General features: G+C 30.2%; 1 protein-coding gene across 1 annotated transcript; it reads left to right on the top strand.

Moving 5' to 3' along the window:
- The first annotated feature begins 1,802 nt into the window (after nt 1-1,802).
- On the top strand, nt 1,803-9,764 carry LOC148272137 (uncharacterized). Its single transcript, XM_088240474.1, has 2 exons — nt 1,803-1,940; nt 8,893-9,764. The coding sequence occupies exons 1-2, from the start codon at nt 1,857-1,859 to the stop codon at nt 9,475-9,477; spliced, it is 669 nt and encodes a 222-aa protein (XP_088096600.1). The 5' UTR covers nt 1,803-1,856; the 3' UTR covers nt 9,478-9,764.
- Nucleotides 9,765-22,948: the final 13,184 nt, after the last annotated feature.

Here is a 22,948-nt window from a genome sequence, read left to right as displayed (position 1 = left end):
CTTATTAAATCGTTGAGTGAAGTCTCAACGTTATCGTAATGATCATTAACAAATTACAACAGGGATAGAAAATACCTTAAACAAGGGAATATGGAAGTCTAGGCATTTACAGGGCTTATGACCTGTCATTGGCTGGTTTAAGTGGCCACTTTACATATTGTGCAACATTCACCATTTTTCCCATGTTTGAACAACCATATTTCTTTTGTCTTTTGTCTACGAACATTTGGACAAACTCAAATATTGTAAGTAATGATCATTGACTTGAATAACCGTTCTTAGGCTTTTAGCTGAAGTTACTAAGATAGCAATTCGCCTCGCAAAGCATATAAAGTTTGTAATTGAAGAAATCAAACAAAAAATGGACCTTTTACATCATTCGTGCGCGACGATGTGTCTGCGCGGTCTCTGACCGAAAGAATAATTATATTGACTCATTTAACTTGTATCGCTGTTTTCAGGCCACCGTGTATACTAAATGCTAGTAGAACATAGTAGTGTGTATAGTCATCATTAAGATTTCGCATTGTATACGTGTATAATGTACATATTATGTACCGGTAGATAGGTACTCATCATCCTACGCTCCCGAGCGTTACCACACGAATGCGAGTGGGTTAACTTGTTCTACTTTGCAAATCAATAAAGAAGGCACCACGAAAGTTATTTTACTAGCAGTAAAAAATAAATAACAACAAAAAAATCCTAGCTCCAGCAACAGAAAAATAGTTTCGTGTATTTCCCATATGTGGCACCGTTTACATCACACTTACATCGATAATTATATACGAATTTTAAAATAAAATATTTCGAAAAAACAATTCATTAGCTTATAAGATAGTAACGAATATATATTTTGTGTTGTAGCTACTATTTCTTTAAGATCATAAAAAAAACTCTAATACTGTCTGCCTATTGAGCTTAGCCATTATATGCTTCATTTTTGTAATGCTTATGTAAAGCCACAATAAATAACATTGGTATATTTAAAAAAAAAAATATTTACTGATAAGACATTTAGTTAAAAAAATGCAATTTACATTGGTTAAAAAAGTCATAATACTTTTTTTTTCTACATGCATACAGTCGGCAGTCTCAAATACATGAGTTAAAAATAACATCTGTTGATAATTTGATTGTTGAACTGTTTATTTTTTTCATTGATTGGTTATGCACCTGTCAAATTTTAACATTTTAAAATGTTTTTTGTGCGTTTTCGAAGTGCAGTGGTTAGGTTATTTAGTTACCATGCATTATGTCTCAAATCAGCGTGAAATAACCATTAAGAAATTATATTGACGTTTTTTGTAGATATTTTTTGATAAAATTCCATAGTTAATGATTTATAAAAAAATGATAAATAAAATTATTAAAAAACTTCTTGGTTCAGTTGCACATTCATTTCATTTGACCAAATAAATAAAAGTGGAACTAAACAATGACGTCTTATTGATAATTTTATCTAAATCAGGAATAGGAATCAGTTATTTCACGTCAATATTGAATAGTTTCCGAACTGGTATCTGAAACAAAAAAATAGAATGCTTTCTTGTAGAACATTGGGATTGCTGTACCACTGCAGTGATCATTAGAAGTGGATAATGTTTTGAAGAATAAGAAGTAAGTGGTTATTTTACAAAACAACTATTATGATTTCAATCATTGAATTTTTTTCCACATAAACTTTTAATAAATTGATTTATGAATACAAACTGTAGACTTTTACTCTGAGCCAACGTTGGGTGGACGTGGGTACTTGTGAAATGGAACCAAATATTATATCAGATTGCAGGATACGGTGCTTGCATAACTTTATATTTAGCAAATAAAACTTTCTCTGCGGGGTTTTGTAAATAATGGACAAAACAGTTTCTGCTCAGTCGCCTCAAGACTTTCAAGTTGCCAGGACTCTCTTAGAAAAAATAACCATGTATTTTATGGTAAGTTACATTCAAGGGTGAGAGTGTTATTTACATTTTAAATAATCCTATTTGTTTTCACTAACTTTACAACAGATATTGACTTAAATTAAAATTTATCTTTTATGGCCCCAAGAGTGTTCAATGTCCCGGGTGAACATATTTAGTTATCCAAAACGAAGGCCATTTTTTAGAAGTGTACGGGTTTTGTCCAATGGAAGAGACCATTGCAGGAGACTGCTGCGAGACATTGCATAGTTTTATATATTGTACTATTAAGCGGGTTGTCCAGATGTTTACTGAATTTTATGTTTGTGTAATATATTTATTAGTTTTAAAAAAAAATAATATGGATGCTTCCACTATCTATTTTGTTGTATCCCAACTCAACACAGGGCTTTTGGCCTCATAAAGTTAGGGATACGTTATTATTTTTTTGTAATATGCATCATTATAAAAAAATCTAATAATATATATTTTTAAATAATTGAAATTCAAATATATTTAACGTTTATTATAATTTGTAAAAAAAAAGTTTTTTACATATTTAAATTATTTATTCTTAAAAAAACGCAGTGATCAGAGTTTGCATGGTTTTATATACGGCAAAGCCTATTTTATAACGATTATATTTCTTTTATTTTACAAATAAATGAACAAAAACGAGAAATAAAATTTCACAAAGTAAAAAAATTATAAATAAGAAAAAAATATGACTAACGATTCTTTAGTGAATTATTGTTTCTGCTCTTATTATAAAGAATCAATCGAACTTATTTTTAAAGACGATTCATGTCAGATAAAAGAATAATATTTTAATGACTTAAATCAAAAAATGATCAAGTAAATTTCACTCGAAACAATTGAATTATTATATTATGTAATGTATATGTACGAGTATTTACTAGCCTTGATTTATTCGAAAAATCTAATAAAATACTGTGACATAATTTTATAGGTACGTTGAATGGTTTAAAATTGATAGCAGAAGGTTATGCGGTGGTTTTATGTATAAAATAATACTCGATTAAGTTACACATAGACAACGTTTCTTTGTGGATTTTGCGAAATAATTGTATTTTGGTGCGTTTTTTAAAATTCTTTTTCTGGCGGAGTATATATAGCATATAATTTTTAATGTGTCAAAATGAATAATGATAATTATGAAAATAATGTCTGCAATGTTAATTTAATATTATGCTCAATCTTTTATATATCCATTTACACAAACATCCATGAGGATTAATATGTAAATGGAAATATAAAAGTTATAGGTTGATTGGTTTCAAAAATGCGATTAGACTGTTAAATTATAATTTATGTATTTAAAAAAATATATCTTGTCGGTTTATTCCCTTAGATATTAAAATGAAGGTTTTTTATAGAAGTGTTTCAAAATTAATTAAATTTAAAAAATATATATAATCCCCCTCTTACTTATATGCATATGAACGGAATTTGTTTTTATAATATAAAATTATTTATAAATAGCAATATGTCAATTATTATTATTCACAGTATGCTTGAATATTCAAAATGCATTACATGCTAAATTCATGATTGTTTATTATCATTATTGTCTTTAATTAATTACTTATTTGCGTCTTATTACTTAAGGGAGAGTTGGATATTGGCGAACCCCTAAGCTAAATTGGGTTTTTCAACAAGAACTCAACAGATTTTGTAACTAAGATTACATTTATAGGAACATACATTTAAGTACAAAAAAATATTGAAAATAATGTTAAATTAATAGTTAGGTGAGTTTTTAATCGAAATCGTCATCAAAGCGCGGTGCTATATATTAAACCTATCGGTTTGCCATAGAGGTGGTAAAAAAATGTAACTGCTATTTTCAAACAGTTATCTTTTCGAAACAGCTTGAACAGTTTCACGAAAATAAATGAAATCGTGAAAGAAAAAAACATTTCGTCTCTCGCGAAAAATTCTACGTTTTAATTCGCGAAACAAGGTGAAAATAGTTTAATGTTTTTAATTATTAAAAACAATATTGTTAATTTGGCGTCGGTTATTTATACTGAATGTCAAATTACTATTAATGTACATATTAATACGCATATAAACTAAATGAAATAAAATATAAGCAAATGTCAAGCTATGAGGTTATATAATATAAAAAATCCTATTCTTTTTAACAATATGTTAAATCAAATTAAAATTACTGATGTGTCTACCGTGAGCGATCTGGGTGTTTTGTTCGATTCGAAATTATTAAATAAAGAGCACATTATTAAAATATTTAACAAAGCTGTAAAATATTTAGAATTCGTACTTAGAACCGGAAAAGATTTTAATAATATAAACACATTAAAATATCTGTACACATTTCTAGTTAAAGGCCAACTAGATTATAATTCTCCAATATGGTCACCTTATCAAATCACTTTCTCAGATTCTATTAAGAGAATTCAGAATAAGTTTCCTAGATGTATAAATATTAAGATGGGTTTTCCTAGTAATCAATAAAATTGTTACAAAATTCTAGACTCTCTTCAATAAATTAAATTGCAAGAACGAAGAACATTGACCGATCTGACGACTTTATATAAAATAATAAAACCAATGTTTGATACCCCTTGATCTCCTAAAATTGGTTTCATTCTATGTACCACCTAGGTTAAACAGAACACATACAATATTTTATTGTCAAAATTCTCGGAAGGTAGCTCAATATAACTCACCTTTTGTTAGATTACAGAATACCGGGAATGAATATATCATATTTTAATATATTTAGTTTATCTCAACCTAACTTAAAAAATAAAGTGACCAACATATTTTTATCAAAAAGAGCAAATCAATTTCAGGAGATTGGGTTGGAATAGTTAAAATTTAATTGATTAATGTATTTTGTTATTGTATAATTTCTTTAAAATATGTAGGTATTTCAAGTAAGTTATAATATGTATAGTACGAGTATATTAATATATCATACTCGATTTTTCATTTTTTTTATTTTTAAGTACTCTTTTTACTACATATATGTAAACGGCAGAATTGCCGTACATAAATAAATAAATAAAAATAATTAAAGGTATAAATAAAATGACATTTTGTAAATTTAAAGATTTCTATTTGCATTTAATAATAGTTTTAAACTTAAAAATATATATGTTGGTCCATAAAATAAAGTTCTTATAAAACGCACTAAAAATAATTCAAAAATTAAAAAACGTCTTAGAAAATTACTAATTTTCTGTTTTATGTAAAAGCTGTTATTTTTTTCACTAAACAGCTTAATTTTTGAAACGATAACCTTTACTGATCTTTTAAAAAATCTAATAAAAAATATTTAAAGAATACCCATGTCTTTAGTGCTAATGGCGCGCCTTTTTTGATCAAAATATAAGTATACTGTAGTTTTCAACTAAAAAATAAAAATTCAACAACATAAAAAAAAAATAACGATTCGAAATTGATTATACTCTAATCATTCGTGAAGTTATCACAAATATAATCATCTGGTATATTTTTTTCATTGCAACCTTTATGCACCCAATTACTGCAGGCACAACATTAATAGCACATTTCTTGATCTCGTCCGGATTTCTCACGAACAGCACATAGTCCAGTGGAATATTAACCCACTTTGTCATCATCAGAATCATCATTACCCCATTGAATGGATACATCTTCATCACTCGTTTTATCGCTGGAACCCAACTGTAGATTCCCAACTAAGCTGGTTTTACCTTATTTTTACATGATTTATTGCTCTTTTCGTTATTTTATTTTTTGGTCTTTCTTTCTGAATTTTTGGTTTCAAGCATTGATCTTTAAATTGATGACTCAGGAATTGCAAAGCTGCAAGCTACTTTTTTTCAGTTTTAACAGCTTCTAAGGCAGTAATTATTGCTTGTGGAGCCCACTATTTTTTTTCTTTACACTGGAGTGTCCGCCGTAATGTTTTGAAATAAGTTAATACGTTTTAAGTTTTAAGCCAAAAAGTCGTAAATTAAAAAAAAAATCGTTTTGCGTTTTATTTTTTGTAATAGATATTCATATATTATTATATTCATATTCATATTTACTTATTAACATATTTACAAGTCATTTCTGCTTCTCTAATATGATATATTCTCTTGTAAATAAATATAAATAAAGAAATCAAACCGGGAAAGCAGAAAACAGTAATCTAATGTAAACTTTACAATTCAGCAGATACGACTTTTAGCCTTAGCAGGGCAGAATAGGTAACATGTTTAAAGCTGCACAAAAAAAAACTGGTTGGTAATGGCACGCGTGGTTGGATAACGGCGCGTTTAGGCGCGCCATTAGACAACTGGCTAATTTTAGATTTGTTGCTATTTTACACAAATAATGATTTCTTGTAGTATTTTCCATGATTTCATTTGCTAAATAATTTCATCTTAATTTGAGTAAAAAACTTTTTACTGTGCCGTAAAAATTTGTGTCTTGAAATAAAGCATCAAACACTTGCTAATATTGGATGCGGAAAATAAATATCTATATTTTTTTTCAATAAATCATTATTCTAAATAAATAATGTAATAATCATGTTAATTATTTTTGATTATATCAATTCATTGTAATTATAATCTCATGTTCCTTGTTGTACAATTAAATAAAAGACGTCATCAGTATTGTAACTTATCTTGTCAGAAGATACATTATAAATTAATCAATATTTTCCAGATTAAATGACAGTATGAAATCAGAATACTGACATTTTCTGAGTGCAAAGCACTGATATTATTTATCATAATTCATTAAAAAAATGTCATGAATTGTCATCTGAAGTGCATTAAAAGTAGTTCAAAAAATTTTGGTATTAATTTATTTACAAAATACCTACTGACTTAAAAGTAGTTTCAAAATATCAATAAATAAAAATAAAATTGGCTTATTTTAACAGATCGTATTTAAGACATACGAAGGTGGTTTACGTGGTGTGGGGAACACAAAAATTTAATGTGATTTTTCTCGAACCTGGGTGTACTGTGTTGTAATTCACCACTGTAATTGGGCCTCAAGGAATGTTGTGGTGCAAAATAAGAATATGAGCGTTTCAAAATAACTGTTTTATAAATATCAATAGTTTTTAAAGTAATAAAGGTCTATGAAGTACTGTCCAGTAAAAACAATAATTTTTGTTATTTATTAGTAGCATAAAAAACATTTTTAAATTTGTAATTTTGATTTCCCACAAAAACGGTCATTTCATTGGGCCCGCCCTTAATACGTCACGATTCATGTTTATTTGTTCTTGACCATTCAAATTTGCTTAGAACATTCTAACGAATCTTGAAATCACAACTATTAAGGCCAAACATCTCGCGTTTTTCTGGTGACGTATTTGAAAAAAAATATTTTTAAAAGTCATATACAAAAACATTTCTCCACAATATCCATATTGATTTTGAAAATACAATAAATTATTCTAATTCCATTTCATATGTTCATATCGATATTCGTAGTATGTGATATTTCTCTATTGGTTTTTCAAACGCCAAGCGTTCCAAAAGATTTTAGAAGTATTCTAAAACAAAAAACTGTCCTAAAATATTTTTTTAAGAATATTATCGGAAAAAAAAATATATGGCATTCTTAATTGATATTATTATTGTTATTGGCGGCCTCCGTAGTGTAGTGGTCAAGACGCTTGACTCACGCACGGGAGGTTCCGGGTTCGATTCCCGGTGAGAACACAAAAATTAAAATGTGATTTTTCTCAAGCCTGGGTGCTCTGTGATGTAATTCACCACTGTAATTAGGCCTCCTGGCCTGTTGTGTGGCAAAAAAAATGTAAATGTAAAATTATATTTAATTAAAATATATATTAGCGTTCTTATAATTTAACAATGTTTGAGTATGTCCAAATGCTTGCAGACTGGCTGGATTTCCTCCCTAGGGAGTTGTTCATATTTAAATTTATTTCAACAAAGAGGGAAAACATTTTTGAGAAGGGAATATGAATGTCTAGGCATTTACAGGTCTTATGACCTGTCATTGGCTGGTTTAAGTGGCCACTTTACACACTGTGTAACATTCACCATTCTGCCCATGTTTGAACATCCACCAAAACCATCCACTTAAACCAGCCAATGACCAAGCCTAGTAAATGCCTAGACTTCCATATTCTCTTCTCAAAAATGTTTTCGCTCTCTGTTGAAATAATTTTTTACAATTTTAAATGCCATTTTTAACGAGTTGTAAATAACTCACTGTTAGAAAAAGGAATTCAAGTTGGGGTAGAGTGGGTTTGGAACCTCCGACCTCAGCTCCATGAGTTCGCAACGCTAGCCACGGGACCACAACCCGATTCAGATAAAACGTATAGTTTTAATATTTATAAAAAAAAAAGAAAGCATGCTTTAAAACTAGTTACATTAACGTAAATAATACATGATGCAGAGAAATCTATTGCAACAAAAATAGTAGGTACACTTTTTACATGATAATATTTTTTTTTAGTATTTATAAAATTTATTAATATCCACATTGAATTTAATAATGAATATATTCATCATTTGTCAATAATTAATGAATGATTTTTAAATAATTTTAGATAAATAATTATTTTGTTTTTTAATTACAATATTCATACGAAAGTAGGTAGACGTTGAACTTTATGCTGTTAAATTTAATAAGAGAGAAAAACCAAACATCAAACACCTTGCTTTAATTTTATTTTTCATATTAAAACTAAACTTTGTATTTGGTTGTTAAAACAAAGTTATAATGGTGAATTTTCCACACTGTGTAAAGTAATTACATTGATTTACCATAACGAGCCAATAATAATAGTAGTTTCTAAGCCCCATAAAAGTCTAGATTTCATTGATTTGTTAATTTTAAATATTAATCTCTCAAGAAGTTTGTTCGATACATCGTATAAAAAAATACTAAAAATATGTAGCAATTATTACTAAGAAATATTTATTAATAGAAAAAAAACATTAATAATAATGGTAAAGGTTTTCGTTTGCAGTTTGTTTCGGTATTCGCTGCCCTGGCAATCTATTGCTCTGCCGTGATAATCCGAGACGATAACAGAGGTCTTACAACCGCCAGACCTTACTACAATGAAGATTCTTACAGCGATGACTATGAAGATGAACTGACCAGGCGTCGCCACAAGCGCCGAAGGCGCCCTTGCGCCTCCAGTAAAGTAGAACCTTTGGAGTCCGACAAGACCCTCATCAATGTATATTATTCGGACGTCGATTACGCAGGAGCTACTCATAACAATTATCTGTCCACAAGTTCTTCCGGCTGCGGAGGCCAGTCAGGAGGGTTTTCCGATGACGATTATCAGGGTGGCAACAGACCCCATGGCAATCGTCCAGGCAAACCGGGGGGGTTCGGATCCCTTCTCTCAAATGTCCTTTTCGGCAATAATAACAACAAACCCGCAGCCGATCCCGTTATTGCGGTCGGAGTCGGCCCACTCGGAGGATCAGTACCGGATGAAGTGAAATTCACTAGATATAACGAATTCAACGCAAGAAAAGCGTACCGACAGTTTAATAGAGAGTTGGATAGACTGTTTCGACCATTATATCGCTTGTTTTAAAAAAACACTCGTAGTGCCTAGTACAAATAATATTAGCATTAATATAACATGAAAGCTGTTCACACATTCAACAGCCAAAATAAGTTGCGAAAAACGACTTAAATAAATGTCATTTTAAATCACTTCAAACTTAACAAAATGATCAATCGATATTTAGGTAATAAGATTCATAATATTATTTTCATTCATTTTTAACTGTTGACATATGACTTCTTATTCATTGTATATAATCATTGCTCCTGTTGAATATTATTAGTATGTATTTCAATAAAGCCGAATACTTCGAATTCCTTCTTGTCTTAATTCATTTTCACATCATGAGAGATACATTTTTTTTGTAATTCACAAAGACGGCATTAAAAATTTGACAGTTTATTGGACTTATCAGAATATTTCATGGTAACATTGACGAAATCAAACAATTAATATAATTAAAACTAGATGGAAAAATATCATAATTTGAAGATGCCCAACCACCAGCCCAAGTTATTTATATAAAATAGAAACAAATAATGAGTATCCTCAAATCTGTTCATTATTGCTAGAATTTCCAAATAAGCATACCAGTCGCGTGATATCCGACAGAGAATGGCATATTGTCTAAATCTACGAGACACGGCAACATAAGGGTGGATTGATATTTATTATATTATTTTGTGTTCATTTAAATTTAATCAGCGGCTTCTCTCGGCTAAAAATTCTGTAAAAGCCAATCAAATAGAGATTAGTCGGCTCTTGGTACTGGTTACTGCGTTTGCCTCAAAATAAATAAATATCAATCCACTGTATGTTATTTTACCATGCTGTGTGGATTTTTGCCAAGGTGTGAAAGAGGCCAATCACTTGATATCACGCAGTGGGCTCGTGGTTCGCGCGTGCATAGCGGTCCAGCCTCCGTGAATGTACTTTAGTATTGTAATAAGCGTTCAATTAAAATCTACTTTACTTACAAATAAAATAGAAACGATCCTTAAAAACATTTTTTTTACTATGCTAATAATATTGCCTTTAAATTGTTACCATGTTCCAAACAGTTAGAGATATTTCAATGCACTAATCTTGTATAACTTAATTTAGGTAGGTTATTCTATTTAAAAATTTACCGTCCCTAATTGGTAATGCTTCTTTGCAGCTAAAAATCATATATTTTATTTGTATTTGTAGCGAAAGATACCTACTTTTGTCGAAAATTACAATACCTTTGTTTTTCTTGTAATCACTAGGTATGTATGCATATGGAACGAGTCACACACGAATAATATAAAGTAAGTTGTGCGATAGAGACTTTACAAAGTTTTAACTAACAACCAATCAAATATAATTTCTATTTTGAAAGAGCATACATTTTATGTTTCGAACTTAAAAAAATCAATGCAAAATTAAGCATTATGATTATAAGTAAGTATCATCAGGCAAATATCCCGATTAATGACCCTTTAAATGTGTATGCGTAAGTATTTTATGTTATTTAAAAAGTAAATACGTGGAAACTATAATCAATATTTGAAATATATTAAATGAAAAGGTATAAAAAAACCCCACAAAGAAGACATATAAAAATATTGAACAAAATGATATAAAATTTTCTATGCCCATGAGACTTAGTTCTCAAAAAACTATTAGGGTATTACCACACCAATCGATCGATCGTCAATCCATGTTCCTTTCGAAAACATGTTATTCTTCTCCGTTGCAATAAATTTAAATATTAATAACTCCCTAGGGAGGAAATCCAGCCTGTTTAAATGCTCAAAACATTGTTGACAAAGAAATATACTTGTATGTCGAATCAGTAATTTTCCTGTGCATTTTATGTAAGAAATTTTTTGTGGGAAGGGGAATAAGTGTCAGTTAGTATCTCTGAGTTGATTTATTGATTTTAGTAAAGTTAAATCAACAAATGGAAGAATTTAAGACATATGGATGTTTAAACATAGGCAAAATGGCGAATGTTACACAGTGTGTAAAGTGGCAACTTCAACCAGCCTATGACATAAGCCCTGTAAATGACTAGATTTCCATATTCCCTTCTTTAAGGTATTCTCCATCCCTGTTGTCATTTGTTATTCTTAATGGCTCCCTAGAGGGTGAAATCCAGTATTTTGTCCACAAACATTTGGACAAACATGAATTGGGTTGCGGTCCTGTGGCTAATGTCTCGGACTCACGGACCAAAGGTCCGTGGTTCGAATCCCACTCTACCTCAACTTGATTCCATTTTCTGATAATGAGTTATTTACAACTCGTTGAAAATGGCCCTCAAAACTGAATATTTGAGTAAATCATAAAAACGCAAATATTTCTTTATAAAAAAATAACTAAATGAAAAACTGAAATATTGTGGTATAATTAAATGTTCTTATTTTTACCGCGTGTAAGAAAACATTTTTACATCCAATTTCCCGTAGCACTGAACTTCCTCATTCTTATAAAAAAATAAATAAAAAAAGGCGTCTTCTGGACGAAGATACAGTTAGAGTATCCAGAGCACGCCAGCTAAGTTTGGAAATTTTCAGAGCCATTAATTCGTCACATCCTACCTACGGATATGATTTCAGGTTCTCTTCAATGTTGGACATTAAAACTAGAAGGAGAATTGACAAATTGGTTATTCGTGTCTCAAATATAGAACCTAGGTTCGAAAAATTTATTAAAAATACACGGGAGTAGTCTGCTTACTGAAATTATTGTATTTTTATTTACGTGTATGACGTAAAACCCTTGCCTCTTACTTTTATCGTGCTTGCGACCGCAACTCCTCAACCGAGGCTTCGCGACTCACCGGTTGAATAACACCGATTTAGGGAATTTAATCCTGTATTAAGAAAAAATATATATATAAATCACTATTACTGTATTTACTGATAATTTTTAGCGTTCAATTTCTTTAAGAGTTATTTCAATAGTATAAAAAACTATAAAATTAATAAATAATTATTAAATGAATTATATAGCAAACATCAATAATATTTACTATTAGCGAAAAGGAGAAGAAAGTATTACAATGTGTTATAATTATATTAATTTTAAACCGAACTTAATCCATTTTTCGGCCTCGTGGTGTAATAGTCAGCGCATTTGACTACCATGCAAGATGTCTCAGGCTCGATTTCCGATAGGGTTAATATGAAGTATTTATTTGATCGGGTGTTTTCACACTAAATTATTTCGTAGTCTCAGGACTGGTACCTGAAAAGTAAGACTGATCATCTTACCTTCACGTAACAAAAAATGATCAAGATACACTGCGATTGGTGTACCAATGCAGTGCCCTATGCACCTTAGGTGCGGATAGGGAACGATGATGACGTAATCTGTTTTTCAGCTCTTCAATTTTTCTCTTCGTTGGAAAATTATGTTTTTTTAAATTTTTTATTATTATTGATAATTCAAAATTACCATATTTTAAACCTTTGTAGAAAATTTATCCGGCAACGTACGAACGCAACTCAGTTATTATTGTTAAAAATAAGATTTTTTTAAAAACATTTTTCCATTTTGTATGTTCTTTGTATTCTCTTAAAGGCAATTTAGAACATTTATGTAAAATAAATAATGTATGATGTGGAAATAATTCTAATACTCCGCCCCCGTCATAACATATTTCCATTAAAATATTCTCATTAGTTCTGCGACATGTGCTAGTATGGGTATGGAAATATACTGTCAAAGGCAATAATTGAGTTTTACAAAGATACAGTCATAGTAGACCTTTGAAATATACCGCCGGCGTCGGCGTCGTCTCGCAGGTACTTTAGTTCATATTATTATCGCACATATTAACATTAAGCATTTATGCACTACAGGCATCGCCATTACACTGCAGCGCGCAGCGCGGCGCTGAGGGATGCAAACATTGAATAAATAACACGCAGAACATTTAAATTAGACAATTTCTGCACAGTTTTTCAGGCTGAAGTACTCGCAATACGAGAAACTCTCAAATGGTTATTAAAAAAACCACCAGAGAGGTGGGTTATTGCAAAAATATTATCAGATTGTCGTTCGGGTGTTCAAGCTATAACTGATACTCGGTCGGTAAATCCATTAATTGTAAATATTCAGAATAAAATTAAGCATCTAAAAATAAGAGGGATGATTATTCAAATATGCTAGATAAGAGGACATGCAGGTATCGTAGGAAATGAGAGAACGGATGAACGAGCAAGAGCCGCAACTTGTAAAAGAACGACACCTTTCTTCTCAGAATTTACCCTTAGCTTTGCTAAACGCTGTATAAAACAAAATACGCAGCAGCGTTGGGAGGATCATTACCGCGCTTCTTCTATAGGTAAAATCACCGAAATGTTTTTCCCAACGCTGGCTGATGCAGATTCCGTCGTCATCACCAAAGTACTTTCGAAGCGACCCAAATTTTTACTTGACACGGAGCTATGAGAAGTTACCTATATAGGTTTAAATTAAGGAATGATGACCATTGTCCGTGTGATGATATTTCTTCACAAAGTATCGAACATCTGTTATTTCAGTGCCCATTTTTCAGTTTTCAACGCCATAGTATTGAAGCAGAATGCAGGAAAGATGGAATATCCTCACTGTAGTTAAAAGTAGTTATCACGCGCCATTGTTCTTGAACTTTGCAACAATGGTGATTGGACTCATAAAGGTAATAAAAGAAAATCAGTGATCGAACATCCCATTTCCAAGACAAACAAAAAAGTTTTTTTCTGAGTACCTTAGCCTTGTACATGACACGTAAGGCTACTACTAAATACAAAGGTCTAAATATATAAAAAAAAAAAAACACGCACTTGAAGGAAGTGGTTCGATAATCAAGAAATTAGGTTGAAAAAATTGTTTAAATACATCATCATTTCCCTATCCACACACAGTGGTGCACAGGGCACTGAATTTTTAATATGATTGCAGCCTATCTAGACAATTGTTGTTACATAGAAGGTAATGCATGAGCACATCGTTTGTGGGGCACTGCGTACGCTTCTACAATAGAATACCCGACTATGTCCTAATTATGACGGACAATAAATTCAAAATATTGATAAAAGACGTACTTCTAAAAAAGGCCAATGATGGACTTAATAAGTACATGGAAGATAGCAGTATTTGTAATTGGCAATATTATTCTATTTGTGTTAGTTTATTTGATTATTTTTGGAATATGTAGTTATTTATTGAATACTGACTATCTTTTTGTGTTGTTTTGTTTATTAATTTATAAATAGACTTTCCATAAGCGTGTAAATTATACCTACATTGAAGAAAAATTAAATAAAATGTAATCAGCCTTACGCTTCAAATGCCCCTCTAAGAAAAATAAAACATTGATGTGTAGAAGCACCTTCAAAATTATTTAACGTTCATCCTGCTAGGAATCGAACTCAGAACTTCAAGCTTGGTAGGCAAATGTGCCAACCAGCGCACTAGGTGGACTTATCTCAACTCGATTTCCTAGGAAGGTACTTCCATGTGTAATGTATAAGTGTAGGTGTAGATGAGTGCTAGATTTGTTTTTTTAAAGACTTAATGTTAAAATCAATATCTTCCGGCCAACCAAAAAACAGACTGGTCGAAATAAGAATTGGTAAAAAAAACGTTTTTTTTATTAAAAACAAATTAATTAAAAATAACGGCTGTTTTTTTATGGGTCGATAAGTATCGCATACATAAACGTAATAAAAGCACATTCTGTTCTGCACACGTAAGGATGAGGGGTGTGGAATCGGGTTATGAGTTTGAAAAGAGATGAAGAGGTAGCTTATTCCAAAGTCTGGCACCTTGAACAGAAAAAAAATTACTGTAAAATTATGTACAATGTCGAGAAATTTTACGTCAGATCAAGCTAACTGTCAGTTGCAAACATTTTTGTTTTTAAAACAAATTAAATTAAAAATATTACAATCAATGAACTCAAAAATTCACTTGATTATTCTTTTCTTTACAAGCATTACAAAGAGTTTTAACATGACATTAATGCTAACAGTTTGAGTATTATTTTTTTGACAAAAAACTGTCTTAATCAAATTACGTTGTTGGGCTAATTCCTTGGGAATACTTTTTTTACTCAACGAAGCTTACAAACTTCTCCACTCCGATGCCGACGCTGAGGGGTTGAAAGCACAATACGGAGTTTTCACTCGTGAAATATTTATTTAAACTTACAGTAATTGATTATTTCTAATACTGGATTTTTTTTTACGTAAAAGTGCATATATTTATTGAAGTGTATGTATCTAAAAAAAATAATCCGTTACCTTAAAACAGATGATGGTCTAGAGGGGAAACTAGTGACCCCTGTTATTAACTATTTGTATTTTTTCCCAAAGTTAAAAAAAACATGGTTCTTTTTTCGCGGATAACACAATATTTTAAACGTGGTGCAAAATCGAATGGTTATTATCGAAAATGAGATGAAAAATGAGATTCTCAATGAGAATTGTAGATAATTGTTTTAGGAAAAAAATATTAAGGTGGGTTTGACAAAAGTCAAAGAGACAACTTATTATTTTTACAACATCTTAAAATTAACTCCGATTACTTATATATTGTCAAGTATGGTATTAACCGCATATGTGTGTTCAACATAGTAAAATTAAATTAATAAATTTTTAATTTTAATTTTAATTTACTTTGTTTAAATTTACTTTGTTTATAAAAAAAAAAAATGTGAAACGAACTCCCTCTCTAAACACAAGTATCTACTTTATTAGAGAGGTAGAAACGTTATATATAAGATGTTCTGTATACTTACCTATTTTGTATTTCAAAAATGTATTTTGTAAAAAAAAAAAATATTCAATGAAAAAAAAAAAAATTAATTTCATCAACAATGTACACATTCATATCACAGTTGATATCTAACTATTTAATTTTTTTCTTTCCTTTTTTTCTCTCCCTCTCATATTCACCCACACTCTGCTCATAATACCTACCGAACAAATGTTACAATTTATTTAAAAAAACAACAAAAAAAACTATATTATTAATCCAAGGTAGACCGAAGCAATTTCAATTATTTTTTGTGTTTCCTTTAAAAAAAATAAAACTAATGCATATTTTAAAAAAATATCAATCGTTCGTTATTTAAAAAATATTTGTTTTTATTGAAAAACTATGAAATACATTAAAAATTAAATCATGTAGATCTCTCCGCTTATATATGCATGTGATGATTCGGACAGCACTGGAGTTACTCGGATCAAACTCAATAAAATATAAATACATGAAGAAAATAATATCATAAGTATTAGAACCCACAAACAACAAACAGCAGAACACCAAATCTAATCTTATTTTGGAGATTTACAAAAGTTTTATTGCAATAAATGGAAAGCTATTTTCTTTAAGCCCCAGTTGAATATTTTATTACTTTAACTGTGATTGCGGTCGGTTTTTGGCGAGAGAATTATTGATTTGCTTAGCGATAGAAGCGTTTGGTTTTTGTTAATTATATTTTCGCACTGAGATGTTATATGCAAAAACGGTACCTCCAGTGTAATCAGAAATCGGAGTGAGTGATTTCTTACTACGCCGGATTTCACTTTCCTAACAGCTTTGTCCATTGCCATATTCGACCACAATTGATCAGTTGCGAACCTTTGAATAAAAATGTAAATCAACTAACGCAATGGATTTTGAAAGCATTAAAAATGTGATCCGAATAGCCCCCCAGTCCGTGTAACGTCATATTTAGCAAAATGTTATTTTCTTAAAACAAATCATTTAAACATAAAAAATAGATTATTTTTACTTTTATTAGATTAACCATGCATTTGAATGGTAAATAAACGATATGTTCATATTACGTAAAACACTAAGAATGCAGAGTATAATATTAAATCTACCTTTTATTTGACACGTAACATGAACGATCTTCACAAATATCGATTTTTAACTGTCAAACCACGCAGACTGTAGTATCGGTAATTTAACTATTACATCGTCTAATCGATAGCGGAGCTAGCCCATTTTATTTCATTCATATTTCGTAATAATAGCCGAGATACAGCCACATTTCTTAGCTTGATTTAAATAACACCCCCGATCCGAATACCTTCGGTTTACGCTATATTTCCAAGTTATTATTATTTTCTCCATTTAACTGATTAAGGCAATAAACTCGCCTCCTTTGTGTATGTAAATAAACCACTGTATGAAAAGCTTAAAATAAATTTCGTGAGTAAAAAGGTAAAGGTCGAAATATTATTGATGAATAATTTCTAAACTAAATTATGCTTTTAATTTAAACAGTAACAGTAGTTTATATTTATTAAACTATTCGTTACAAATAATATTGTGGTATGTCTTCATCATGTTTTCCTTTTGTTGAAGGCAAATAAATAGGTTAAAATAGAAGTTACATTACAGAATACCCAGACTTGAGAATAATCATATTCGATATTTGTGGTCTAACCGGGAATTGAATCCAGAGGTTCGTGCATGGAGCAATTGTCTTTGTCATTACTAAATCTGCGGGGACTCCTAAATTGTTTTTACTGGCAGGAGATATCAATACATTATAGCAAAAACGCAAAACAGATTAAGTAATATTTTCTGGGTTCTGCTATAGAAATGGATAACACTCGCTATTTTCGTTAAACAAATTATTTGAGTGAAGGCTCTTTTTTAAAAAAATAAATGGTTGCCATGAGAATCACGATTTACCCAAACATTTCAATTTAAGGTTCATTTTTAACTAGTCCTTAATAATTGTGCTGGAAAACGTTAAGTTGAATGTATCATTACCACGGGATTAAACGGTAAATTAAGTTGATAGATAATAGAGTTTTCAATTGAAAAATTGAAACTAAGCTGAAACATAATTGAAATAAAGATAGACACGTAAAGAAAAAAAGTTTTAAAAAATATAAAAATATTTGCGTTCTTATGATTTACTCAAATATTTAATTTCAGGGGCCATTTTTAGCTAGTTGTAAATAGCTGAAACAAAGTTGTGGTAGAGCGGGGTGAGAACCTTGGACCTCTGATCCGTGAGTTCGCGACACTAGCCACGGGACCCCAAACCGGGTCAGTCAAAACAATTTTTACTAGCAAAGTGGACTCAAATCTATTTTGTATAAAACGTTTTCATATAGGTAAATATAATAATTAAAAATATAAATAAGCGAATCAATACAGAATAATGTACAGATTTCAGAGAATGCTTCCAGTTTCGCTGCTTCGAGCAATCTATTTTTCTATGGTCCATTCGCATTTATCATACCTATGCTGTGTTTGGGGTTTTGCAACTAAGAGCAAAATTTCTGAGGTGCAGATTATTCAGAATAGAGCGATCAGAAATGTGTTTCACCTACCGTATGATACTCATGTAAGGGACATTTATTTTGAAACAAAAATCATGCCTTTTAGCATGCTTTCCTATTTCGAGATAACTGACACTATCATTAATACTACTCTCGACTCAATGCACAGTAACATAAAGCCAGCTTTCATTGGAGACATCCATCGGTACAGTACTCGATCAAAAAACAATATATATATTGGATCTGTGAAGTCTACGAAGTTTGGTACTAGATCTTTACAATACATAGGTTTCAAGGAATTTAATAAATTGCCACAAAAATTTAAAGTACCTATTTCAAAATATAGAAACAGGACGTGCGAATTGAAGAATTATTTTTTCCAGAAGTACTTTGAATAAATAATGTTAGTTTATAGAGAATGCGCATCTTGAACATATACCTTTTAATATTTCACCGTTTTTGCTTGTATATGTAATTTTTAATACTATTTAAATGTTATTTGTGTTTTTTTCTTTTTATATACTTTTTTTGGCTTGTATACATAATTTCAATTTTTTCAACGTTTTTGATAAAAAAAATAACCTGTATTGGGTGTGCGCATATTTTGTTAATTAAAAAAAATGATTTTATTTTGTACTAGTTCAGTATGTATATATACATACATGTAATTTTTAAACTTTTTCAATTTTCTTTCCCAGATTGCATAATGTAAACATTATTTTGAATTTATTTCCATGCCTAGTATTCTGTTTATTCTGTTATTTTCAAGTATTTTTCATACCCTTTTTAATTTGTAGTATATCATAATTTTAATTTTTCTGCTTTTGTTAAATAATATTATAGTTTAAAATTTAAAAACGTCTATAAAAAAATTATTATCTGTATGTCCCTAAATGAGTTTTTAAAAAAAAAACTCCTTGGGAATATTGTATATAATTATGTATAATATGTTTTCAATATAATAAAAAAAATATTGTAATAATTATAAATAATTTAATTATTACAATAAACAAATAATGGACACCGCCAGACTCATTTATATTGCACTAGATGATCAGTCTGATGGAATTCGTCCTCGTGGAAGACCTTCCAAAAGAGGAAAGGACAGTACCTTCGGAGAACAGACCACATACAGTATTGTGCGAATTAATGGAATAAAATTCCTTGTAATCATAAAATAAGAGTTTTATAAATATTTTGAGTTACAGGTGACGTACAATCATAAAATATTTTTTATTTAATAGGATTTATGTCCTCCTTTTGCTTTTATAACAGCCTGAATACGTTTTGGCATGGAATCAATTAAACTTCAGCAATTTTCTTTTATTCTGTCATCTCGAAACCACTTCTGAATAACAACTTCTATCATCTTTATCTTGGTGGTGCAGCCCAATTTTTGTATCCTAGATTTACAAATTGCCCACAAATTGTCTATTCATTGATGTATGTTCGCTTAAGGTTATAATCTTTTTCCCTTTCCTTGACGTGATATCCATGATTTTAACCACTCAAAAACAATTTATAAAATTAGTCCTTTATTAGGAAAATGTAAAAAAACAACAGATAGTACACCAACAAACATCAATATGTGCTTTTAAAAAATTAATGAACTGTAAGCCATAATTTTTAGCGCTAAACAACTGCCAAATTGACATACGAGTGTTGCTATACGTAAAAAATGACAAAAATTACTCTTATTCCATTAATTCGCACAATACAGTAGTTCTATAGAACGGAAAAAGAAGAAAAATCAGTGTTTCCTCTTTATAATAGTGATTTACAAAAATATCATTGTCTTTTCGATCTTACGAAAACTTTAGTTGTAGCTGCAAGCAACACAAATAGAAAGAGAAGAGATTTTTTACGGAAAAAAGCCTTTATTTCGGCACGTGTTGACGTGCTTAATATACCTTAAACCTTCAACGTAGCCATAGTTACGAATCTCCACTTGGACCTTGAATCAAAAATAACGTAGGAAGCCTTATGGTGTAGGTGACTCAATTTCTGGCAAACAACCATTATCTTTTGTACGCAGAAATATTTTGAAAGGATTTGAATATCATTAAGTAAAATTACTGGTAACTTATGTATCAAAATTGAGCTTTCATGTCAGTTTGTATTTATTTTCATTGCCTACGAATTAGAAACCTAAAATATACATTAACAATGTATTTTTATTTATTTATTATACGCCGGTAGTCAGATGGCAGAAGGGACCATCTGTAATTTTCAAAAATGTTCAGGAGAGCTGAAATACGTCTTGAAATTACGAAATACGTAATTTCAAGACTTCAATCCACAAACTAAAATATTTTAGTTTTGCTTTTCAATAGTAAATAACTATTCTAAATGACGCTGATTTTTTTTTCTGCATGTATTTACTGAAATATCCATTCAAATTTTTGAAAACTAAAACATAGACAAAAATACAGATGGTCCCTTCTGCCATCTGACTACCGATGTACGGCCTAAGCCGATTGCGTAATGTTCATGAGAAATTGGATGATTTAAGAGATTATGAATAATTGTGTCTGTGTATGTCGATTAACGGTAGATATCGACATTTTATAAAATAAAAATAAAATATTGGTAAAGGCAAGTCAAAAAAGTTTAATTTTTTATCTTTTTCTACTTCTAAAGTAAATTTTATTTATTTTAGAACTTAGTAAACTTAGTACTTCTAAAGTAAATTTTATTTACTTTAGAAGATACAGTGATAAAGTGATAAAGTGTATATTGGACAAACAGGGCGCACAGCAAAGAAGAGAATTGACGAACACAAAAGAGCGTGTAAACTTGGGCATCCAGACAAATCCGCAATAGCGGAACACTTTATAGACACAGGACATTTTTTCGCCTTTGAACCTAAAATTCTACATAAACCTAGTAATTATAGTGCACGAATAATAAAAGAGGCAATTGAAATACACAGACATCCAGATAATATAAACAATGACGACGGGCTTAAATTAAATTCAACATGGTTCCCAGCACTACATATGACAAAAACGAATAGATATGTGCCTACTGCCGGCTGCGACACAGTACAAATTACTAGTACATAAACATAATTATTCTTTCCTACAAAACTAGAAATGTGCCTACTGCTGACTGTGACACGGTACAAATTACTAGTACATAAACACATACATTTCTTTATAAAACACACAGTTTTCCCTGAAGATGGCTCCTGCAATGGTAGCCGAAACGTCGGATCAAATCCAACATACACGGTATCACCCAAAAAAGATACATAATATTGATAACAGTGACCGTGAAAACCTTCGCACCTATTTAAATTTTATTTCTTTACGTAATGAATTTAGGAAGTTAAGGAATTTTAAAGTTTTTGATCCATTCCTGTAAAAATACCAAATGCATTGTTCACATATTGTCGCCATAATATGATACGTTTAAGAAGTGGTGAATTACTATTACTCATTAAACATATTTCATTCATAAATATGTCAGCAAACAATGGGCTACTAGGCTGTCCCATCGGCAAACCCTGTTTTTGGCTATAAATTACATTATCATCCTGAAAAAAGTTTTGGTCTCAACAAATATTATAAAATCTACATAAACCAGAAATCACTTTTTTATCCGAATCTAAACTGTATAAAAATTCTGAGATAAATGAGATAAGTTCTGTATTATTTGGAACTTTCGCATCTGATATGTAAATGGATTGATTAAAAATGAAATGAATTTTGAAGTGTGTACTTTCTTATAAAAACTTTTAATTAACATATTACAACAGAGATGAAGAACATTTAAGAGAAGGTAATATAGAAGTCTAGGCATCTACAGAGCTTATGAACTGTCAATGACTAGTTTAAGTGGCCACTTTACAAACTGTGTATTATTCACCATTCTGCCCATATTTGAACATCTATATTTCTTCAACTCTTTCATCTGTTGATGTTTGTGAGAAACTTTTAAATTATTATTTAAATTTTATATAAAAGAAGACTAGAGTGAGAGTTTGACTAAAGGGGCATTATTGTAATATAATATACTACTGGACATATTGGATGATTTTTTTGTGAATTTTTAATAAACCATGTAATTTAGGGGACATTAGATTGGGAGAAATTAATTGATTTCTGATTTTAACACGGGAAAAAAAGTCACTTGTTGAGTCACTCTGCATTTTTATATGGTCTTGGTATATATTCGTAGGATCTTTTATTATGTTAAAAATATTGTTCGTTAAAAATTTTTAATTT

Source organism: Micrasema longulum, unplaced genomic scaffold (genome assembly GCF_059751315.1).
Source record: "Micrasema longulum isolate JH-2025_06_02 unplaced genomic scaffold, ASM5975131v1 h1tg002464l, whole genome shotgun sequence".
NCBI classification, from domain to species: domain Eukaryota; kingdom Metazoa; phylum Arthropoda; class Insecta; order Trichoptera; family Brachycentridae; genus Micrasema; species Micrasema longulum.
This window is presented reverse-complemented; position numbering and strand designations above follow the sequence as displayed.